This window comes from Thalassophryne amazonica, chromosome 10 (genome assembly GCF_902500255.1).
Source record: "Thalassophryne amazonica chromosome 10, fThaAma1.1, whole genome shotgun sequence".
Lineage (NCBI taxonomy): Eukaryota > Metazoa > Chordata > Actinopteri > Batrachoidiformes > Batrachoididae > Thalassophryne > Thalassophryne amazonica.
In genome coordinates this window covers 41,514,799-41,539,635 of record NC_047112.1, presented here as the reverse complement: position 1 = coordinate 41,539,635, position 24,837 = coordinate 41,514,799, and the positions used below count along the sequence as shown (strand labels likewise).

Here is a 24,837-nt window from a genome sequence, read left to right as displayed (position 1 = left end):
GGGTGAAAAAATAGTCCAACAGTTTAAGAACAATGTTTCTCAATGTTCAACTGCAAGGAATTTAGGGATTCAATCATCTACAGTCCATAATATAATCCTAAGACTCAGAGAATCTGGAGAACTTTCTACATGTAAGCGGCAATGCTGAAAACCAACATTGAATGCCCGTGACCTTCGATCCCTCAGGCGGCACTGCATTAAAAACTGACATCATTGTGTAAAGGATCTTACATATGCCACACATTCCAGCCGTATGTACTCAGTCCTGTTTTGTCTTGCTGTGTACCTGAATCTTGCTCCATGTTTCTTGACCGTGCCATTTGCTTCAGCCCTTATGTCAGTGTTTGCTCGTACCTCCGACCCCTGCCTGGATATAACTGTTTTTGCCTTACCCTGTCTCTACCTCTGCTCCGCTGCCTGACAACTTTTGTACCAAACCTCAGCCTGGAATAACACAACTACTTTTGCTCCAAACCCTTGTCTGGGAGTTTGTATTGTGGGTCCACCCTCTCCAGGTGCAGGGCTCCCACCCGGCCTGACTGTCCCAATTTCATTGGAATTGGGGTTGTACAGTGGTGGGCACAGCTAACCAAAAAGTTAGCTTCGGTAACTTGTAATCAGCTTAACTGAAGTTATTTTTTTTAACGCCAAACCGATAAACTGCCTAACAACTTATCGGAAGCTACAGATAACTGCTAACTTTCAATTTTGCCTCAAATACACTCTCAGCTACGAAGAAGCTGATTTTGAGTTTAAACACCGCCAAAGCTTCTAACAGAACCAATGGCGATCACAAACCCAAACAGCCTAGTGTTGGGTCGATGAGGCGTCATGAAATGTTTCAACACATTGCCAAACTGTATTGATACTGTGTCACTGAATACTGACATCTGCTGGACCTTAAAAATCCCTACAGGCACCCAAGTTGACACTCTCAACTGACACTGATTTCATGGCCTAGTATATACAATAATAAAATCTAAGTCATTGTATTTCATTTTGTATCATTTCATATCTTCATTTAAATTTAAAATCTTAAATACATGTATCATAATGTGAAAATGTAAGTGAATGTGTTGTCAATGAGGATGCTTGTGGACTGGGATTTTATTTATTTATTTTATTTTTTTTTTTACTAATTTTTATTAAAAAAAGAAACTGTACCAAAGTCTTGAATTTGAGTTTGTTGTGCTTGTTTGATGCAACTTCTTCAGCTTCAGAAAACACCAGCTCACAGTCACAGGGCATACAGTGAGGAAATAAGTTCTCCCCCTTAGAAATGATGGAGGGGTATGAAATTTTCATCTTAGGTGCATGTCCACTGTGAGAGACATAATCTAAAAAAAAAAAAAAAAAAAAAAAAACGGAAATCACAATGTATGAATTTTTTATAATTTATATGGTGGCCAAGTGGTTAATACTCTTGGTTTCAGTGCAGAAGGATCCGGGTTCAAATCCCACCCCTGCCACATTTCTCCATGTAATGTGGAGTTGCGTCAGGAACTCCGGCGTAAAACCTGTGCCAATTCAACATGCAGATCCACCTTGGATTTGCTGTGGCGACCCCGAGTGCAAACAAGGGAGCAGCCGAAGGGACTTACTATCTGTATGTTACTGCTGCAAATAAGTACACTCAACAAAAATAAACGCAACACTTTTGGTTTTTCTCCCATTTTGGATGAGATGAACTCAAAGATCTAAAACCTTTTCCACATACACAATATCACCATTTCCCTCAAATATTGTTCACAAACCAGTCTAAATCTGTGATAGTGAGCACTTCTCCTTTGCTGAGATAATCCATCCCACCTCACAGGTGTGCCATATCAATGCTGATTTACACCATGATTAGTGCACAGGTGTGCCTTAGACTGTCCCAATTAAAGGCCACTCTGAAAGGTGCAGTTTTATCACACAGCACAATGCCACAGATGTTGCAAGATTTAGGGAGCGTGCAATTGGCATGCTGACAGCAGGAATGTCAACCAGAGCTGTTGCTCGTGTATTGAATGTTCATTTCTCTACCACAAGCCGTCTCCAAAGGCGTTTCAGAGAATTTGGCAGTACATCCAACCAGCCTCACAACCGCAGACCACGTGTAACCACACCAGCCCAGGACCTCCACATCCAGCATGTTCACCTCCAAGATCGTCTGAGACCAGCCACTCGGACAGCTGCTGAAACAATCGGTTTGCATAACCAAAGATTTCTGCACAAACTGTCAGAAACCGTCTCAGGGAAGCTCATCTGCATGCTCGTTGTCCTCATCGGGGTCTCGACCTGACTCCAGTTCGTCGTCGTAACTGACTTGAGTAGGCAAATGCTCACATTCGCTGGCGTTTGGCACTTTGGAGAGGTGTTCTCTTCACAGATGAATCCCGGTTCACACTGTCCAGGGCAGATGGCAGACAGCGTGTGTGGCATCGTGTGGGTGAGTGGTTTCTGTTGTCAATGTTGTGGATTGAGTGGCCCATGGTGGCGGTGGGGTTATGGTATGGGCAGGCGTCTGTTATGGACGAAGAACACAGGTGCATTTTATTGATGCCATTTTGAATGTACAGAGATACCGTGACGAGATCCTGAGGCCCATTGTTGTGCCATACATCCAAGAACATCACCTCATGTTGCAGCAGGATAATGCACGGCCCCATGTCGCAAGGATCTGTACACAATTCTTGGAAGCTGAAAATGTCCCAGTTCTTGCATGGCCGGCATACTCACCGGACATGTCAACCATTGAGCATGTTTGGGATGCTCTGGACCGGCGTATACGACAGCATGTACCAGTTCCTGCCAATATCCAGCAACTTCGCACAGCCATTGAAGAGGAGTGGACCAACATTCCACAGGCCACAATTGACAACCTGATCAACTCTATGCGAAGGAGATGTGTTGCACTGCATGAGGCAAATAGTGGTCACACCACATAATGACTGGTATCCCCCCCCAATAAAACAAAACTGCACCTTTCAGAGTGGCCTTTTATTGTGGGCAGTCTAAGGCACACCTGTGCACTAATCATGGTGTCTAATCAGCATCTTGATATGGCACACCTGTGAGGTGGGATGGATTATCTCAGCAAAGGAGAAGTGTTCACTATCACAGATTTAGACTGGTTTGTGAACAATATTTGAGGGAAATGGTGATATTGTGTATGTGGAAAAAGTTTTAGATCTTTGAGTTCATCTCATACAAAATGGGAGCAAAACCAAAAGTGTTGCGTTTATATTTTTGTTGAGTATATTTCAACACCTGTGAAAATCAATGTTAATATTTGGTAGCCTTTGTTTGCAATTACAGAGGTCAAGCGTTTCCTGTAGTTTTTCACCAGGTTTGTACACACTGCAGCAGGGATTTTGTCCCATTCCTCCACACAGATCTTCTCTAGATCAGCCAGGTTACTGGGCTGTCTCTGAGAAACACGGAGTTTGAGCTTCCTCCAAAGATTTTCTATTGGGTTTATGTCTGGAGACTGGCTAGGCCACTCCAGAACCTTGATATGCTTCTTACGGAGCCACTCCTTGGTTATCCTGGCTGTGTGCTTCGGGTCATTGTCATGTTGGAAGACCCATCCACGACCCATCTTCAATGCTCTAACTGAGGGAAGGAGGTTGTTCCTCAAAATCTCGCGATACATGGTCATCCTCTCCTTAATACAGTGTGGTCCTGTCGCATGTGCAGAAAAACACCCCCAAAGCATGATGCTTCCACCCCCATGCTTCCCAGTAGGAATGGTGTTTTGGGATGGTACTCAGCATTCTTCTTCCTCCAAACACGGCGAGTGGAATTAAGACCAAAAAGTTCTATTTTGGTCTCATCTGACCACATAACTTTCTTCCATGACTCCTCTAGATCATCCAAATGGTCATGGACAAACTTAAGATGGGCCTGGACGTGTGCTGATTTAAGCAGGGGAACCTTCCGTGCCATGCATGATTTTAACCCATGATGTCTTAGTGTATTACCCACAGTAACCTTGGAAACAGTGGTGCCAGCTCTCTTCAGGTCATTGACCAACTCCTCCTGTGCAGTTCTGGGCTGATTTCTCACCTTTCTTAGGATCATTGATACACCACAAGGTGGGATCTTGCATGGAGCCCCAGTCCAAGGGCGATTGACAGTCATGTTTAGCTTCTTCCATTTTCTAATAATTGCTCCAACAGTTGATCTTTTTTCACCAAGCTGCTTGGCAATTTCCCCGTAGCCCTTTCCAGCCTTGTGGAGGTCTACAATTTTGTCTCTGGTGTCTTTGGACTGCGCTTTGGTCTTAGCCATGTTAGTAGTTAGAGTCTTACTAATTGTGTGGGGTGGACAGGTGTCTTTACGCAGCTAACGACCTCAAATAGGTGCTTCTAATTTGGAATAAGTGGAGTGGAGGTGGACCTTTTAGAGGCGGACTAACATGTCTTTGAGGGCCAGAATTTTTGCTGATTAGCAGGTGTTGAAATACTTATTTGCAGCAGTAACAAGCAAATTATTAAAAAAATCATACATTGTGATTTCCGGATTTTTTTTTTTTTTTTGGGGGGATTATGTCTCTCACAGTGGACATGCACCTAAGATGAAAATTTCAGACCCCTCCATGATTTCTAAGTGGGAGAACTTGTAAAATCGCAGGGTGTTCAAATACTTATTTTCCTCATTGTACATTAATGTAAACTCTTAAAATGTACAACGTGATATATAACACATACGAGGGCTGTCAATAAAGTAACGGTCCTTTTTATTTTTTTCAAAAACTATATGGATTTCATTCATATGTTTTTACGTCAGACATGCTTGAACCCTCGTGCGCATGCGTGAGTTTTTCCACGCCTGTCGGTGACGTCATTCGCCTGTGAGCACTCCTTGTGGGAGGAGTCGTCCAGCCCCTCGTCGGAATTCCTTTGTCTGAGAAGTTGCTGAGAGACTGGCGCGTTGTTTGATCAAAATTTTTTCTAAACCTGTGAGACACATCGAAGTGGACACGGTTCGAAAAATTAAGCTGGTTTTCAGTGAAAATTTTAACAGCTGATGAGAGATTTTGAGGTGATTCTGTCGCTTTAAGGACTTTTCACGGTGCGAGACGTCGTGCAGCGCTCTCAGGCGCCGTCATCAGCCTGTTCAAGCTGAAAACCTCCACATTTCAGGCTCTATTGATCCAGGATGTCGTGAGAGAACAGAGAAGTTTCAGAAGAAGTCGGTTTCAGCATTTTATCCGGATATTCCACTGTTAAAGGAGATTTTTTAATGAAAGACGTGCGGACGGATCCGCGCGTCGGGACGCAGCCGACGCGGTGCGGCGGCACAGGAAAAACACCTCCGTGTTGATAACCATTTGTAAAATCCAGGGCGGCTTTTGATGGCTTTCAGTGGAGTGAGTATAATGAAATTGTTTAACAGGCAGGACATGTTCCAACTTGTCCTTAAGGCTTTCACAGAGGTGTTTTCCTGTGGCGGAGCGTCGCGGCGGCTGCGTCCCGACGCGCGGACCCGCCCGCACGTCTGTCATTAAAAAATCTCCTTTAAACATGGAATAGCCGGATAAAATGCTGAACCGCTTCTTCTGAACTTCTCTGTCTCTCACGACGTCCGGATCAATAGAGCCTGAATGTGGAGGTTTTCAGCTTGAACAGGCTGATGACAGCCGCCTGAGAGCGCTGCGCGACGTCTCGCACCGTGAAAAGTCCTTAAAGCGACAGAATCACCTCAAAATCTCTCATCAGCCGTAAAATTTTTCACTGAAAACCAGCTTAATTTTTCGAACCGTGGTCCCCTTCGATGTGTCTCACAGGTTAGAAAAAATTTTGATCAAACACGCCCAGTTCTCTCAATCACTTCTCAGACAAAGGAATTCCACGAGGGGCTGGACGACTCCTCCCACAAGGAGTGCTCACAGGCGAATGACGTCACCGGACAGCGTGGAAAAACTCACGCATGCTCACGAGGGTTCAAACATGTCTGACGTAAAAACATATGAATGAAATCCATATAGTTTTTGAAAAAAATAAAAAGGACCGTAACTTTATTGACAGACCTCGTATGTTAATTTTAAAATAATGCACTAATTCTGAAGATTTGAACATTAAAACACAGATGCCCAGAGGGGATTATGGGTAACTAAGCCTCCACTCATACTCATTGGTTGATTCATTCATTCTATGCACAAACCAACACAAGTGAATCAATGACAAATGAATCATTTACCAAATAAATGTGCTTTTGTAAAATATGGCATTTATTCTCATTTGTATTAAAAAAAAAGGAAATTTTCAAGATCCCGCTAGATAGCGCCTAAGCGCGACGCGTGATGACAATCACAACTCTATCCAGTTAGGGAGACGAGGTGTCTTTCAATAACAAGAAATGTCAAAAACTCTCGTGTGTGGTTGGCTGGAGTTGTGTGGTGATAGGAATCGCCATTTGATGCTTGAATAATGATGTCAGTCATACAAAGAAATCATAGTGAAAACATGTTTGGTGCGGTGTCATAACACATCAATCAGTCGCTCCATGAGGCGTCATAACATCCGATCGGTTACCGGCTCGGTGCAGTGTTATAACAAATCAATCAGTCGCTCCGTGAGGTGTCATAACATAAAGCCTGTTCACATGGCAAGATATTTAGGCCGATATCGGACCCGATCTTCCCCTTCCGACAATCTTAAGGACGCCCCGACAATCGTGATGACGCTAATATAATCTTATCAGATAATTCCTGCCATGTGGTGGTGTGTTAAGGACGTAAGGGGCTAAATGTGACATGCAGCCAATTAGAAAGCGAGGTGTTTGACCTGGGAATGTTCGTGTGTGAAATCTGTTTGTGTGTGTTGTTTTTACCATGTGGCTGACACCACACACTGTACAACTAACCTGTCAGATCTATGATTTTTTTTTTTTCATCTCCACGTGTGTGGTCGCTCAAGTTTTGGAAACCTACCGATAATTTTAAAATGCTGCAGTTGACGACACTGTGATATAACCGGTCGCCAGTAGATGGCAGTGTTCTATGCATTTTGACGCCAGTTATATCACACGGCCTGAATCACAATTTACCAGACTTTTCGGCTTTGAGAAGCAACCTGGGCTGCTCCTGGCATTTTTACATAAAACAAACAATAACAATGTCTATAAACCCAGAGAATATATTCACGAGAGTTTTAGGCACAATATACAAAGAGTTTAATGCTGTTGTCCCTGTGGAGCCTGATCAGAGCGTCTCAAATGCATTTGTTCTGTCGTGAATACCCATAATGCACTTGGACACAGAATGTCCACACTAAAACCTTAAAAATTAGTGCATTACTTTAAAACTAAAACATATATCTGATATTTTCACTTTATAAAACTTCAGACCCCACTTTAATTTAAATAAGTTTTCTAAAAATAGTTAAATTAGTTATTAGTAAAGTATAGTAAATTAGTTAATTTTAACCATAGTTAAAACTGTACGCCTCTGGATGACATGGGTGCTATTGCCACCATATTAGTATGGGGTCAAAAGAAATTAGCTTTTTTTTTCTCCGCCCTTCTTTTCTCTTTTCCTCTTTCTATGACCAGTTCTCCTTTGTCTGCAGAGGATAGAGCAGTTTCTTCTAGAACCAGCTCTTCTCTGTTTGTAGAGGATAGAACTGTGTATCTATTACAAAAAGCTACATCTGCAAAAATGTTAGCGTCTAAAAATTATCGGATCAAAATTTATGGGAAGATAATTGATCAGATGATGGTTTTCAAAGTTATCTGAAAAGCTAATCCGATAATGAAAACATTATCTTCGATAATTAGCGGTTAGCGGATTAGCGAAACTGTGCCCACCACTGGGTTGTAGAACTAATCAAGTGCAGTGAGCTTTACATAAAAGTGCTCTTTTCCTCAAAGACTGAAAATGTTTCACAGAAACTTTCCTATGGTGTCATTCAGGAAAACACTACCAAATTCCTGATACCACGATAACATCAGATATATTTCACAAGCCATGACATAAATCATGCAGATTGGTAGTGTTATGATGAATGAATTTATTTTTTAATGACAGTCTGTCATCCCTTGTGATATTCAATACGTCTGGTAAAAAATAGACTGTTATTTAAGCCAGCAGGAAATTATGAATATTTTCCAAGTCCTGATCCCAGTGCTGAAAAATTATGCCAGTGCAGAAGTGCCCAAAATTGTATGTTTACAGCCTGGTACAGAAAATGTTTTTGGTCTCTGTAGCTAATTTCCCACTTCATGACTGTACGAGGACTGAATTTTTACAAAACTTATCAGTATAACATATTTCCTGAAAAAAGCTAGTAATTTGAGTAATTTGGGGTGGTCACTTTGAAAGATGGCCAGTGTGTGAGGTTGACCCAGTGGCTGCTAAATGCTGTTTTGTCCTGTATGAACATTTTATTACAGATATCGAAAATTATATGACTTGCTCTGCAATTAATTGTGCTAACAGACCATCTAAGAAGTCTGTGTTCTAATATTTTCATCTCATGAAATGTTCATATTATTCATATGGTAGTACTGTTAGTACTATTCGGGAGTGTTGGAAGCTCATCATCTTAGTGTCACTCTGACTGAGGCAATGAGGTCAAAAAATTTTAATACCTGCATCCAAGCCACCCCTCATGAAAACCACCCGCCTAGTCCACAACAAATGTTAAAACACCTGAATCAAGGTTGACCTGTAGCTTTAGCTTGTTTGGTAAGATGACCATCCCAGGCAGACCCACTGCTGGGATGGGCATCTCTATCTTCTGAAAGTGTCCACCAACCTGCCACAGCCAAATTCTGTGGAGATGTCCCTTACATCCCCAGCAATTGCACTGTGATGCGCCTCATCTTAGTCTCCCTAAGTAACTGCTTGGTTAACACAAAGTCATTCCAGTGGTAGTACCCAAGGATCCTCTGAAGAGACCTGGTACTAAAGACATCCAGGTGATGCTTTAGTCCCTGGTTCATGTCCAAATCTCACAACTCTACAACAAGACAGAAAACACCACAACCATAAAGAGTTGCTCCTTCATTCTTCTGCAAATATATTGATGTCACCACACACCTTGTTTCACGAACACTGACTCCATGAGCTCTTCCTCTCTCAAAAACTGAAGACCCAGAGACATGAACATCCCTGCCAAGATAAGTGAAAGTCTTTTCATGAGTCAGATACCTTTCTTAGGGCTCCTTCCACACATAGTGCAAATATTTACAACTCCAGGGCGACTCACGGCGGTCGAGCTCGTATGTCCGCACCATGAAACATCGTGCCGACAGGCATGCGTGCATGAGGCCACTGAGCTAACTGTCACTGTCCGTGTGAAAGCTGCGGGAAACTGCTTGATATCAAAAAGGACATGGACATATGTTAATAGGATGGATATTGATAAGATTTTATCTATCGATGCCATTAATCAATTCTGCTTATCGATCCGATTCCCTTATCGATACCGCTTGTGAATTTTCTGTGTACTAAAAGTAGCTTTACAGGTTTTCTATGTCAACATTTTAAATTGGCACTGGATCCTTGATCTCTGGACATAAAGAAAAATAATAAAATCTGTGATTTCTCTCAAAATGCATTTCCTTCAGACATTTTGGCATACCTCTGAGCTGAGCTCAGCCGGCTGCTGTCTCATTTGGGAGGAAAAAAAATGTTTTGATTGATTGCAGTTTGGTTGTATTACAATGTTTGGAAAGAGGTGTCATTTGATTTAAATGGGGTTTCGCTTTGAATTTATTAATTCCGACTGGACTCTATCATTCTAACTTGACTCGGCAGAGAGCCGCGCAGCGTTTGGAGCTGTGTGAACAGAACTGAGGATAATTCTTGTTTCTTTCTCGCAAAAAGACAGGAGTCCCAGTTAGTGACTTTAATCCGCACAAAAGTGACTCACAATTGACATATTCAGGGGGATGAAAGTGGTGAAAAACAAAAACAAATAGCTGAAACACAAAATTACCCCCAACACCACCCGCACGAAAATGTTGAATTCTCGAAACTCTGAATGACAATCTGGGACTATTCCAGACAATAAATTACAGTGAGTGCAGCAACCCCCCCCACCCCCCCAACTTTCCTATCAATTCTTCCAATAATATTCTGACCTTACTAGGATGCAGCAGTTTTCTAGCTTGGCAGATGGTTCTAGAGGAAATCCATGAAGAAATTAACAAACACGCATCTTGTGGAGGGCACGCTGCAGGACTTACACCCCATCATGTGACAGAGGTTCACGTGGGTTTATGTGACAGTCAGATCGCCCACTACGTGTTATGATACTGAGAGTCCTTTCAACGTGGGGTCAGCCTGTCAGTGGGCTGCAGCGTGCACACCCTCGCTCGCTACAGCCCGTCACCACAGCATATATGTTTTTATTTATGTCCCACGTGAATGACAGCAGAACAGACACATGTCGTCACAGTGGCAGGTTGGTAGTCCTGCCCGTCCAAACACAGTACGTGTTGTCCAGGACTGGATGTCCAAATGACAGATCTCCACAGCCGCTTCAGTGGGCGGCCACACCTCCTGTCAGTTTAGCGCATACACCAAAGCCACACTCATGGGGCACTTTGACAAATTTCACCACCAGCACGACAGTGATTGTCTGCTGACTGTTGTGTTAATAGTGCGAATGGCCACACATTTTCTAAGTGCCAAACGAGCGGTGTTAGATGTTCATGTGTGTTACCTGGAGTTTGGCTGACACGTGCCACAAGAGGGATCGATGGGCGCACACAGCGCACTCTCTACCTTTCATTTTCTGGTGTGCGCTAGATAGCAACAGGTGTACGGAGCAGCTATGATTTTACACATTTTGCACACGATTCCTGCTTCATGCGTTTTTGCGCAAATCGACTAAATTCACACTATGTGAAGAGGCCCTTTTGGCTGAGAGCAGGGAGTTATTGAAAGCATTGATCTTGGACCATCGCAAACCCAGATGCTCAGACTCCTCATTCAGCAAAGATCATTGTGTCATTCATAAAGTAAACATCAGTAAAACTTTCATAGTGGACAAAGGCACCTACGTTGCTTGACTTCACAATCCTACCAAACACCCAGTCCATGCAAAGTTTGAATGGTGGAGTAACCAGCACACATTCTTCACAAATGCTAGAATCCACTTGGAAGAAGACAGATTAGGCTGGCTATGATGTCCAATAACTTAATGTGGATCACAGATATTCTCAGGACATCCCACAGAGTAGCGCAAAGAACTGAATCTAAGGCTTTGCAAAAATGAACATAGGTTGCAAAGAAGAACTGCCGATACTTGTGCTTGCTGAACCGATATATGGCTCATAACTAGCAGTCACATAATGGGTTCTGTTATCCAATTTGACAAGTATAATTTACTAAAAGGACAAGTCTGAACCATGTTAAATGTACTTAGTAGGTCTGCGCAGAAATTTGGACGTTTATCAGTATATACTGTCACACTATTCATAATCCTTGGATTTGATGGCTTTCTGTTGAGAGCTGACGTGATGTTCACTAAGCATCTCTCTGCTTACCTCAACGGCAGCCTTGGCTCGCTCAAACTCCTCCTCAAGGGACTGGTGTCTGGACAGGAGGGCACTGCCCCATCGCTGCTCCTTAGTTAGCCGGGCCTGTCTCACACACACGCACACGCACACTTCATTATATACATATATATGCACCATCACAATCCATTCATCACACAGTCACTAGCACTACACATCACAAGTAACACACCCAGGTGCATGTCCATAAATCAAAGCAGCCAGTGGAGAGACAGTGACGGAGAGTGTGTGCAGGGTTAGCCGTCTCTGCTTTCTCAGGGACGGGTAAACATCCGCGCATCAACAAAGCCTCTGACATGCTTAGGAAGGCTAGCAGAACCACCGCTGTCAGCAACCCACCCTCCCCTCGTATGAACTACTGATCCAGCCCCCCTCGGCCCTCATGCCCACTCCTGTACATCTGCAAATAGGGTATGAAACATCAAGCTTAGTGATAGCTTCTCTGTACAAACACGGTGCTGTGACACCTGCTGAAATGAAAATTGTCCAATTACACGCATGAGGTTTTGCATCGCTGCAAGTGTGGTGGGTTTATACAATTACACATTACACCGCCACATCTGCGAGGGGTAAATCATTTTCAGAAATAGATGCACAGTTTTATAGAATTTACTGTGAATAACAGTGACTGTTGATGTAAAGGCAGCCGACATAACCTGTAACAATTCCCATTTCAGCAGACTGTCATTATGCAAGATTAATTGAGGTTAGTTCATCTGAGCATTAACGCACTCAGAAGAAATTGTCTAATCCCTTCATGTAGATTACCACATTTTTATTTACAAGAATTAAATGCATGCAGCAGTTTTTTTAAATCCCTCCACAGGTCACTTTCTATAAAATTATGGTTAATAAAGAGAAGAAATCCACCCCAAAGCAAAGTTCTGTTGGTTGCTTTGAAAATTATTTTATGTACTCCACTGAAAACTGTTAATGTGATAATATATTTATTCTGCACGTACAACAGAGTTTGATACTAAAACATTTTGCAATACTTAATGTCAGGTTTGAGTGTTAAGAGCTTCTTTCCAGATTCACACATTTTTTAAATCTTATGGAGTCCTAGTTAGGATTATGGCACCAATGGTATGAGCCCTGTGAGCTAGTTATAGGATAACATGAGTTACTCTGCGTACACCACATGCCTCACTCCACATAATTACCACATGTATCCTACTGTCATTCAGGTAGAGGTGGGATTACAACCCAAGGATCAGGTCTGAGTCCTTTGTTGTTTACAATGGTAATGGACAGGTTGACAGGGTTCCCAGTGGACAGAATACCAGCCCCTTATTACAAAAATGGACAAAATCCCAGTCCTCATTCCAAAGTGCCATCTCACTTGTTAAGAGGTTTCATCTTATTCAAAGTAGTTATCAGATATCAGGTGCCAAAACCTGAGCACTGTGTTGAGATGACACCATAGTGTTGAGAGGTGACAACTACATTAATGTAGTACACTAACCGTAACCCTATTATATTTTATATTTATATTTATTCATGAGACTGGGATTTTGTCCACTTTTGTAATAAAGAGTTGGGATTCTGTCCACCGGGGTTATGTCTGCTGGAATTTTATCCATTGGGATTTTTCCTATCACACCGGTTGACAGATGAGATCAGACAGTCTCCATGGACTTAGATTTTGCAGATGACATTGTGATCTGTAGTGAGAGGAGAGAGCAGGTTGAGTCTAGCCTGGAAAGGTGGAGATAGCTCGGGAAAGAAAGGGAATGAAAAGTCAGTAGGACTGAGTACATGTGTGTGAATGAGAGGGAGCCCAGTGGAATAGTGTAGTTACAAGGATTAGAATTGGTGAAAGTACGAGGGTCTGTCCGTAAAGTATCGTACCTTTTATTTTTTTCAAAAACTATATGGATTTCATTCATATGTTTTTACGTCAGACATGCTTGACCCTCGTGTGCATGCGTGAGTTTTTTCCACGCCTGTCGGTGACGTCATTCGCCTGTGAGCACGCCTTGTGGAAGGAGTGGTCCCGCCCCTCGTCGGATTTTCATTGTCTGGAAATGGCGGAATGAAAGGACTTTTTTCCATCAGAATTTTTTCAGAAGCTGTTATAGACTGGCACCTGGAAACCATTCGAAAAATTTATCTGGCTTTCAGTGAAAATTTTACGGGCTTCACAGAGAATAAGGACTTTAACTACAAGGTTTAAGGACCCCTTTAAAGGACGGTCGGTGCGCCACGCTGCGAGCTGCGACGATGCGGCACAAACCACTGGATCATTTCTAAGCTGATGGCTCTGTGGATACGAGACCGTCGTGTGCTCTTTCTCTGGTTATCACAAGACCTGGACATCAGCCATTTTCCGGCAGATTTCACTTTTACAAGAGATTTTGTCATGGAAAGCCGCGCGGAGGCTTCGCGCGTCACGACCGATTCGCTGATGAAGCGAGACAAAGGAACACCTCCGTTTCGACGTGTTAGAGGACAAGTTGGGACATGTCTATCTCGGCTTTCAGTGCTTACCAGTCGAGCAGAGGAGGGGCCCAATAGGGAGAAGGATGCTGAGGATGGAGTTACCAGGCAGGAGGAGAAGAGGGCGGCCAGAGAGGAGGTTTATGGATGTGATGAGGGAGGACAAGCAGGTGGTTGACGTAACAGAGTACGTTACAGAGGACAGGGCGAGATGGAAACAGTGATCTGCTGTGGTGACCCATAACGGGAGAGGCTGAAAGAAGAAAAACGATGGTATCCTTTATATGATCAACTAAACACTACACTGACCAGAGAATTTGTTTCTCATGGTTTGAGAGTCCTTCAGGTGTCCTTTAGCAAACTCCAGGCGGGCTGCCATCTGCCTTTACTAAGGAGTGACTTCTGTCTGGCCACTCTACAGTTCAGGCCTGATTGGTGGATTGCTGCAGAGATGGTTGTCCTTCTGGAAGGTTCTCCTCTCTCCACAGAGGAATGCTGGAGCATTGACAGAGTGATATCTGGTTCTTCGTCACCTCCCTCACAAGGCCCTTCGCTCAGTTTAAATTGGCAGCCAGCTCTAGGAAGAGCCCTGGTGGATCCAAAACTTTTTCCATTTATGGATGATGGAGGTCACTGTACTCATTGGGACCTTCAAAGCAGCAGAAATGTTTCTGTACCCTTCCCCAGATTTGTGCCTCGAGACAATCCTGTCTCAGAGGTCTACAGACTTCCTTTGACTTCATTCTTGTTTGTGCTCTGACATGCACTGTCAGCTGTGGGACCTTATATGTAACAGGTGTGTACGTTTCCAAATCATGTCCAGTCAACTGAATTACCCCAGGTGGACTCCAGTTAAGCTGTGGAAACATCTCAGACATGAACAGTGGAAACAGGATGCACCCAAGTTCAATTTTGAGCTCCATTGCAAAGGTTGTGATTACGTATGTACATGTGATTTAATAAATTTGCTAAAATTTCAAAAAAGCTTTTCACATTATCATTGTGGTGTGTGTGTGTATACATTTTAATGAATGAATGAACTTCATTCATTTTGGAATCAGGCTGAAACATAACAAAATGTAAAAAAGTGAAGCACTGTGAATACTTTAACGACTGCACTGTATTATACAATGCTGGAAGTGGCTCCACCAATGGTCTGCAATATCAGCCAGATCATCACATCACTATGCTGGATGTTCTCTGCCTGACAGCACACCACCCCTGAACACCATTCTGCTCACTATCCCTAAGAATCAGTACAGCTACATGCATACCTTGACACCTAAAATGAAGCGATGGTCATCTCTGGATTGCACACGCTGCATCAGACCCCATAAGAAGGACATTTGGCTGCAGGAACGGAGTTGTTGCCTGCATTTTAAACCATAAATTTTAACAGCAGCCTCACTGTCTATTACCTGCATATCAGTTGGGTGGTGGCTTCAGTCAGGTTGGCATATGGCTAGCCAATTGGCTCACAGGGATACCACTACTCACTAGGTAGTGTATTCTCTCAAGGAAAGGGACTTGATGGAATACCATGGCCAATCGCCGGGCCTCCGCATAGCAGTCAACCCTTCAAGTTATTTTGTTCACACTGGGACAGACACAGATGACTTGAAATACTGTCACTGCCTGCATGTGTGCCTACTGTGCACAGGTGTAATAACTGTTAGTTTCCCGTTTTAAAAAGCTATCGAATGAAGGTGCTTCATCTTAATCTTGCAGTCCCTGCTCAGTGATTTCCAATACTGTCTACAATGGCATAACTATCATATTGTTATAAAATTTGCCTGTGTAAAGTAGATCGTCATATTGTCCAACCCTACCTGTTCTTGTGGATTTATTGACTAGTGCAGTGGAATAAAATTAAATTTGAGCATGATTAGACACACCGAGTGAGCATGGTTGCAATATAAAACTACATAATGGGCACAAACTCTGCATGATTATCTCAGGGTGGATTTTTCCCTAAAGCCTCTTAGCTGAGCCATTCCAGCATGTCTGCAAATCACATGCAACATGTCTTCCTTCTTGGCATGCATGTTTTCCATGAATGTGAGTGGTATGTGCCAAGTGGCAGCAAACACCGCTCTACACTGTTACCATCTATGGTGGTTTATAGATCCAATGAGTAAAACAAAATCCACCGTGTTTGTTTTCCAATAACTTCAGCTATCTTTAATCCCAAATCTATTATTCATCAGCATTCTGAAAAGGGTGATGCATGCTTAGCTATCTTGGTTAGATGAACACTAATGGTCTTGGAAGTCAGGATGTTGAATAATTCACGAGGTTGTTAATCTAATAATGGCATCTGGAAAGAAGACCCCTTGTGCAGCAGACCTACACAGAGACATCAACTCAGGAGGAAAGCGTTTGACATTTGGACCTCGTAGCACCACGAAGGAGCAATTCAGGACCAGCGCATATCTGGATTTCCTCAAAGGGTGTCTTTTGGCTTCAACCTCTGCTCAGGAACTCTTTTAGCAAATCATTTTAAGCCCATTGTTATGAGATGCTGTGATGCCGTTTTTTTCCGGTGCAAATGTAAAAGTCTTTCAGTATTATAAGAAAGGATGCATATCGGGGGGCTTACATGTCGTCCACTAATATACTGCCTGTTGAGCTGAAATGGAAGAATTGCAGGCGTTAGGACAAAACGCAAACTTCAACACCAGGGTTAAGATGTCAAGCAATCACAGGCAGTTCCTCTGAAAAATGTTAAATGCAGTATATTGTGAAATGTGCAGTATTTTAAAGTCACAACATGTCCAGTTTCTTTCAAACTGTCTTTTTGAAAGCATTCTGATTTCCGGTGCAGACAGTGCTGTCAGTAATGGCGATTACTGGCTGCTCCTGTCATACTGAGCACTTACTTGTGATGCCAGGGCAGACTCCGACTCCACTTTGCTACTTGAATCCAATGAGTTCTGTTTGATGGCTCTAATTGTGTTTTGCACTCTATGGACCTAGCAGACAGAAAAGTGGTCTGAATGGCACATTGTACTCAACATATTATGAGTGCAGCATTTCAGCTATTTCTCATGACAATCCCATATGAGATGGAGATATACTTTATTGATCTCACAGTGGAGAAATTATGTTTACACTCCAGTTACCTCAGACAGCAATTAGTCCACAATTAGTTTAAAGATAAATCGAAAAGGAGTGCTGCATGGATCCACAAATTGGAATCAAAAAGTTAAAAAAAAAAATCTTTATGCACAGGTGCTCAATTGGAGATAGGGATGCTATTCAATACTTAGAAAACAGGCGTTTTTAATCTTCAAATGGTGAAAAAATGAAAAAACGAAAAAGAGCTCTTTTGTGTGAAAACCTCAGGAAGACCACAAACAAAGCTCCAAGGCACTCTGTGAAAATGAATTAAAAACACTTTATTGTGGCATGACTATATAATTAAAATACGCACCAACGCGTTTCGGCCCAGCATGGCCTTCTTCAGGATATCAAACAGTCCACAATTATTACTTGTTTACCATAATAATGGCACACATCAGAATTAAAGACATCACATACACATTTGACATTGTTTATGTGCACTAAGTTTGAAGAAGTCCGTTATCCGAATTGAGGCAAGTGGGTGAAAGGCCACGCAGCAACCCTGAGATGTGTCGCCGTCAGTTCGGGGGGAAGAACGGGGGCTGCAGCTAAAACTGCACCGCCGCCGCAGAACAGGAATGGAATGACGTGAGCAGATGCCGGAGTGGGGAGTGTTTGGTGGGGATAGGAGGGGGTGGGGGAAGGGTATGGAGCATGCTTCAGTCCTGTGAAAAGCAGTTTATTGTCTTGTGAGTTGAGATAAGAAACAGCCAAATGATCCCCAGGTCGGAGAAATTCCTCTGGAGGAAAAACAGTCGGGCAATTTGACCTTCAGGCTTGATAAGCCCGTAGTGTTATGGTTTGAGTAGTGAAAAACACTTTAACAGTTCACTTGAGCAACCACATCCAAATTATGAATTAAGAATATTCCCAATTATGAATTAAGAATATTCACCGGCCTCTGAAATCTTCAACTTCAACTGCAAGGCACGCATCTGCTCCAAGATGTCATCCAATTTGCGTCTGAGTTCAACAGTCATTGCAGTCTGAGAATGCACTGCCTTGCCAACCTCGTTAATCATGACAGACAAGTGAGGAGCCGTGGTTCTTGATGCTGCCGTCTTGCCAATTTTCTGGTAGATCAGGGCAGCACATAAGCCAAAAAGTACCAGCCCTGCTACCATAAGACCAAAAATGAATAAATCCTCGACGTCCTCAACGGAGAAAGGCGCAAAGCATGCCACACGCCAAGACCTCCAGGAGTCGGAACATAGCCCGCAGGATGTGTTCCATCTGGGCAGGTAGGATCCCCCGGTCCTGACCTTCTTGTAGAAAAATGGTGCAATAGCGTTCAGAGACCAGCTGATCAATTCCATGCTGCAAACATTCTTTGCAAGCAGTAACATTTATTCTCCTTAAACATAAAAATAATAGAATAATTTTTTTCATGCATCTCACAAACAGATTAACTACCATCTTAAGTAATACACAGGTACAGGGCCCTATCTTCTATCCAGCACCAGCGTCATCACTAGTTTCCAACGAGTGCAGTTGTCATTTTCATACCCAATGCCCGTGTTCTTTAAAGAGCACATGTACTTGCACTCATTTATGTGCCCATTGGTGTGTTAGTGTTAAAATAAGGTGTGTTAAAGGCACTATGTTGGAGCATTATGCTGTGTTCACATCAGTAGGTGACTGTGAAAATTGTATGTTCGATTCAATTCAGTTTATTTATATAGCACCAGATCACAACAAAGTCACCTCAAGAAGCTTCACATGCACAAGGTGTAACCTTACCAACCCCCTGAGCAAGCACATAGGGGACATAGGGGACATAGGGGACGCCTCGCTGGAGAGGTGTTCCGGGCACGTCCCACTGGGAGGAGGAAGACCCAGGACACGCTGGAGGGACTACATCTCTCGGCTAGCTTGGGAATGCCTTGGGGTTCCCCCGGAGGAGCTGGGGGAGGTGTGTGTGGATCGGGAGGTCTGGGTGGCTTTGCTTGAGCTGCTGCCCCCGCGACCCGACTCCGGATAAAGCGGAAGAAAATGGATGGATGGACATTAAAGATATGGGACGATAAGACGCTCTCTGATGGGGATTTACCTGGTTTTAACAGAAGAGAAATTACGGCAAACCTTAGTGATGGAGGTAGTACTCCTTTTTCGTAAGATTCATTGAACATCTCTAGTGATGGAGCAATTTCCTGAGAATTTCTTATATATTTCTGTAGGCAAGCCATCGGGCCCTGGTGTGTTCCCACTGGTCATACTTTTCAGAGCATCCAATAGTTCTTCAACACATAAACTTTTCTCCATATTAATTTTCGCCTCCTCAGCTAAAGTTGGGAACTGAAGCTGGTCCAGAAACTCATTTTGTTTTCCAGAGCAGTCTGGGTTTTCAGATTTATACATAGTATAAATCATAGTATTCATAGTATTTTGTAAGATGGCGCCACATGAAGGTGCCCTGGTATTCTGGTGCTCCCTGTTTTGTCTGTTTTTGTGCGTGAATCGTGTGTCATCGTGTCCCTACACCCGCGAGGAGCTTCTAAACATCAAATCATCAACAGCCATGGACATTACGCCAGTTTTTTTTAGTGCCTGCAGCTGAACTGGTTCACTTTTTGGCCAAAAAAGTGAGACGACGGCGGAAAGGAAAACGAGCTGGAGCTCTCGTGTGCCTCAGACGAAGGGGCACGCGCACGCCCCTACCTGGATATTTCTCTCCAACGTCCGCTCACTCCACAACAAGATGGATGAGCTGGCACTGCTGATGAAGAATAGAGATTTCTCCTCATCTTGTGTACTGTGCTTCACGGAGACGTGGTTAAATGCACAGACACTGGACTGCGCGCATCCAACTAGAGGGATTCCAACTCCTCCGCGCAGACAGAGACCAAGGAGTCTCTGGTGGAAAAACTAGAGGGGGAGGACTCTGCTTCTATATCAACAACGCCTGGTGCTCCGATGTGACAGTGATCTCCCAACACTGCTGTCCCTCTCTGGAATATCTTCTCATAAACTGTAGACCGTTCTACTCTCCACGTGAGTTTAACTCTTTCATACTTTGCTCTGTGTATATTCCACCGAGCGCGGACGTGCACGAGGCCAAGCGCGCGCTCGCGGATCAGATTATGAGCGTGGAGAGAGACTTTCCGGACTCTCTTGTTATAATTTTCTGTGATTTTAACAAAGGGAATCTCAGTCAGAAATTACCAAAATACAAACAGTTTGTTAAATGCCCGACCAGAGAAGGGAGCACGTTAGATCATTGTTACACGACAGTGAGCGGCGCCTACCGCGCGGTGGCCCGTGCAGCTTTGGGACTCAGATCACGTGATGGTCCACTTGATCCCCACATACAGACAAAGACTTAAACTCTCTATACCTGTTGTGAGGACGTCTAAAGTCTGGAGCAATGAAGGTGTAGAGGAGCTACACGCGTGCTTGGCCACCACGGATTGGGATATGTTTGAGGCTTCAACAGACAGTCTAGATGACTACAGCATCATCCACAGCGTACCAGGGTGAGATATAACAATGACAAGCCCTGGTTCACACCTAAACTCCAGCAGCTCCGTCAGCAGAAAGAGGTGGCTTTCAGAGAAGGAGACAGAGACAGCTATAGAGGTGCAAAGTACAGATTTAGCAAGGAGGTGGCAAAGGCTAATCCATGTACAGCTCACGTCTGCAGCAAAGGTTCTCTGCCAACGACTCGGCCTCTGTGTGGAGGGGTTGAAAGAGATCACCAACTACAAGCCCAAAGCACCTCGTTCTATTGACGACCTCAAGCTGGCCAACGACCTGAACGTCTTCTATTCACGCTTTGAAGACAAGGACTCACACCTCTCCACCCCCCACACAACTGGATATTCAAACACTCTGGACCTCCCCCCTCTCACTGCTGCCCTCCCCACTCCCCCTGTTGCTCTCTCGGTCCAAGAGGAGGACATGAGGAGACATTTCAAAAGGCTGAATCCACATAAGGCCCCGGGCCCAGACTGTGTCTCTCCTGCCACCCTGAGACCCTGTGCTGATGAGCTGGCCCCAGTCTTCACGGGGATCTTCACACCTCCCTGGAGTCATGCCATGTTCCAGTCTGTTTCAAGCCCTCAATCATAGTTCCAGTCCCCAAGAACCACCCGTCACTGGACTTAATGACTACAGGCCTGTGGCTCTCACGTCTGTAGTCATGAAGAACTTCGAACGCCTGGTTTTATCCCACCTGAAGTCCATCACCGACCCCCTCCTGGACCCCCTGCAGTTTGCCTACAGAGCCAACAGGTCTGTAGATGACGCCATAAACCTGGCCCTGCACTCCATCCTGCAGCACCTGGACTCCCCAGGAACCTACGCTAGGATCCTGATTGTGGACTTCAGCTCTGCATTCAACACCATCCTTCCAGCTTTGCCCAACTCCCAACTCCACCTGCAGGTGGATCACAGACTTCCTGACGGACCGGAGTCAGTGTGTGAGGCTGGAAAAAATGTCTCGAACACTCGGGCTCTCAGCACAGGATCTCCACAGGGCTGTGTCCTTTCCCCTCTGCTCTTCTCTCTCTACACTAACTGCTGCACCTCCAGCCATGACTCTGTAAAGCTCATCAAGTTTGCGGACGACACCACCCTCATCGGACTCATTTCGGATGGGGATGAGTCTGCCTACAGGAGGGAGGTGGACTGGCTGGTGACCTGGTGCAGCAGCAACGACTTGGAGCTCAATGCCCAGAAAACAATGGAGATGATCGTGGACTTCAGGAAAGCCACAGCCCTCCCCGCCCTCCCTCGCCCTCACCAACAGTCCCATCACCACTGTGGTCTGTCACCGCTTCCTTGGCACCACCATCACCCAGGACCTCAAGTGGGAGTCAACCATCAGCTCCCTCATCAAGAAGGCCCAGCAGAGGATGTACTTCCGGCAGCTGAAGAAGGCCAAGCTGCCTGTCCAGCTGATGGTGCAGTTCTACACGGCCATCATCGAGTCCATTCTCTGCTCCTCCATCACGGTGTGGTACACCGGGGCCACAGCCAGGGACAGACACAGACTGCAGCGCATTGTGGCCTCTGCTGAGAAGGTGATCGGCTGTAGCCTTCCATCTCTCCACGACCTGCACGTCTCCAGGACTCTGGGCCGAGCAGGTCGGATCACAGCTGACCCTTCTCACCCTGCACATGGTCTATTCAAACCACTCCCCTCGGGCAGGAGGCTACGGTCCATCCGGACCAGAACCTCCCGCCATAAGAACAGTTTCTTCCCTCTGCCGTTAGACTCATGGACTCCTCATAACTCAGTCACCTTAAGCTTAACTCTGTCACTTTATCATGGGTCACTTTAGACAATGTACTTTGGTTTTTAATTGCACTCCTCCCACTACACTGTTTTTTCTGTTTCTCTGTTTTTCTGTTGCACACAGCCTTTCATATTTCATATTTCTTTTTTTTATTTTATATTTTATCTTATTTTGACACACATGTTATATTTTATCTTAGCATTTTATCTCTTCTTAATATTGCACCATTGTACTGAAGCAAATTCCTAGTCTGTGAATCCTGTTCACTGGCAGTGGCAATAAACCTTGTGATTCTGATTCTAAAGGCAGGATTCTAAAGGCAGTGTTTATTTCAGCTGGATCAAACAGATTTTTTTCCATCTTCTAATTTAATAGAGTTGATGGCTCGATGTGTTTGTATCTTTTAATTCTCCATGCTAACAGTTTCCCAGCCTTTTCTCCCTGATTGTAATATGACTGTTTTAACCATAGTAAATTGGAAGCTATCTTATTGGTAGTTAACTCATTATATTGGGATTTCAATAAAAGAAGCTGATGTTGTTTTTCCGGGATATCATTAATATAAGTTCCAATATAAAGCCAACCACCAGTAGGCCTCTAGTGGTGTTGGCTCTCACTCCGGTATTGTAACACTTCCTGTTCCGGAGCACAGCGGTGTTTTGCTGTATCTGTTATCTATTTAATCTGCGTAGTTAGATTGATCTAGATAACGATTTATTTCACAGTGTAATCTTCACATGGCTTAACTAAAGCACTCTCTCTGCTGAATCACCTCTACGAGGTCTGTTTGAAAAGTATCCGACTTTTTATTTTTTTCAAAAACCATATGAATTTGAATCACGTGTGATTGCATCAGCCAGCTTGAATCTTCGTGCGCATGCGTGAGTTTTTTCACGCCTGTCGGTTGCGTCATTCGCCTGTGAGCAGGCTTTGTGTGAGCAGTAGTCCACCCCTCTCGTCGGATTTTTATTGCGAATAAAATGTCTGAACGATTTGGAGCTTTGCTGCATCAAATTTTTTCCAGAAACTGTGAGAGACCTCCAGGTGGACACCATTCGGAAAATTCAGATGGCTTTCAGGGACGATTTTATGGGGATTACACAGATTAAGGAGTGCTCCAGCCGGTTTAAAGACCGCCCACAGCGTCTGAGAGCGCGGCGCACTCCGAGCGCCGCTCAACAGGCTGAAACAACCAGATCATTTCCAACGTGAAGGCTTTGTTGATCCGGGACATCGTCTGACTTACACAACAATGGCAGAAGACGTGGACATCAGTACTTTTTGGCACATTCCACTGTTACGGGAGTTTGTTTCATGGAAAGAGGAGCGGAGGGATATGCCACCGTGCCGCTCATGGCGCAGCACAAAACCACCTCTGTGTTGGTCTCACAGGACGGCTTTCAGACGGCTTTTCAGTCATGTGACTATCCGAGAAATTGTGCATGAGCTGGACATGCCCCAACATGTCCTGTGAGGCTTCATCATGGCGTTGCTTTGCGCCATGCGGCTCCACCGCAATGCGCGGAATTCCTCCGCACGTCTGTCTCAATGTGCCGAAAAAGTGCTCATGTCCACGTCTTCCGCAATTCCTGTGCTAGTCAGACGACGTCCCGGATCAACAGAGCGTTCAGTTTGGAAATGAACAGCACATTCCACTGTTATAGGAGTTTTTGTCATGGAAAGAGGAGCAGAGGAATGCGCCACTGTGCCGCTCATGGCGCAGCACAAAACCACCTCTGTGTTGGTCTGCATTCCTCGGCCTCCTTTAGCAGTAACGGTACTTGTAATAAGTGTAGCCTGTTCGTAGCTTTGGCGGCCAGGCTGGGCGAATTGTAGACTCGGCTCCGCACCTTGGAAAATCCTACAGCTAGCCAGGCCCCTGTAGTTGGTGCGGACCAAGGTAGCTTAGCCGCCGTTAGCTGTCCCCCAGCAGATCCCGAGCAGCTGGGAAAGCAGGCCGGCTGGGTGACTGTGAGGAAGAGGTGTAGTTCTAAACAGAAGCCCCTGTACACCACCAACCCGTTCACATCTCTAACCGTTTTTCCCCACTCGATGACACACCCGCCTAGGAACAAACTCTGGTTATTGGCGACTCTGTTTTGAGAAATGTGAAGTTAGCAACACCAGCAACCATAGTCAAATGTCTTCCAGGGGCCAGAGCAGGCGACATTGAAGGAAATTTGAAACTGCTGGCTAAGGCTAAGCGTAAATTTGGCAAGATTGTAATTCACGTCGGCAGTAATGACACCCGGTTACGCCAGTCGGAGGTCACTAAAACTAATACTGAATTGGTGTGTAACTTTGCAAAAACAATTTTGGACTCTGTAGTTTTCTCTGGGCCCCTCCCCAATCGGACTGGGAGTGACATGTTTAGCCGCATGTTCTCCTTGAATTGCTGGCTGTCTGAGTGGTGTCCAAAAAATGAGGTGGGCTTCATAGATAATTGGCAAAGCTTCTGGGGAAAACCTGGTCTTGTTAGGAGAGACGGCATCCATCCCACTTTGGATGGAGCAGCTCTCATCTC

The 24,837-nt window shown here is 44.5% G+C and overlaps 1 protein-coding gene across 1 annotated transcript in view; it reads right to left on the bottom strand.

Moving 5' to 3' along the window:
• pex5la (peroxisomal biogenesis factor 5-like a) overlaps positions 1–24,837 on the bottom strand; it is a 393,391-nt gene that overhangs the window by 110,629 nt on the left and 257,925 nt on the right. The window contains 4 exon segments of the mRNA XM_034179894.1: positions 11,485–11,580; positions 16,553–16,582; positions 16,833–16,888; positions 16,891–16,925. Coding sequence (XP_034035785.1) covers positions 11,485–11,580; positions 16,553–16,582; positions 16,833–16,888; positions 16,891–16,925 — 217 coding nt within the window.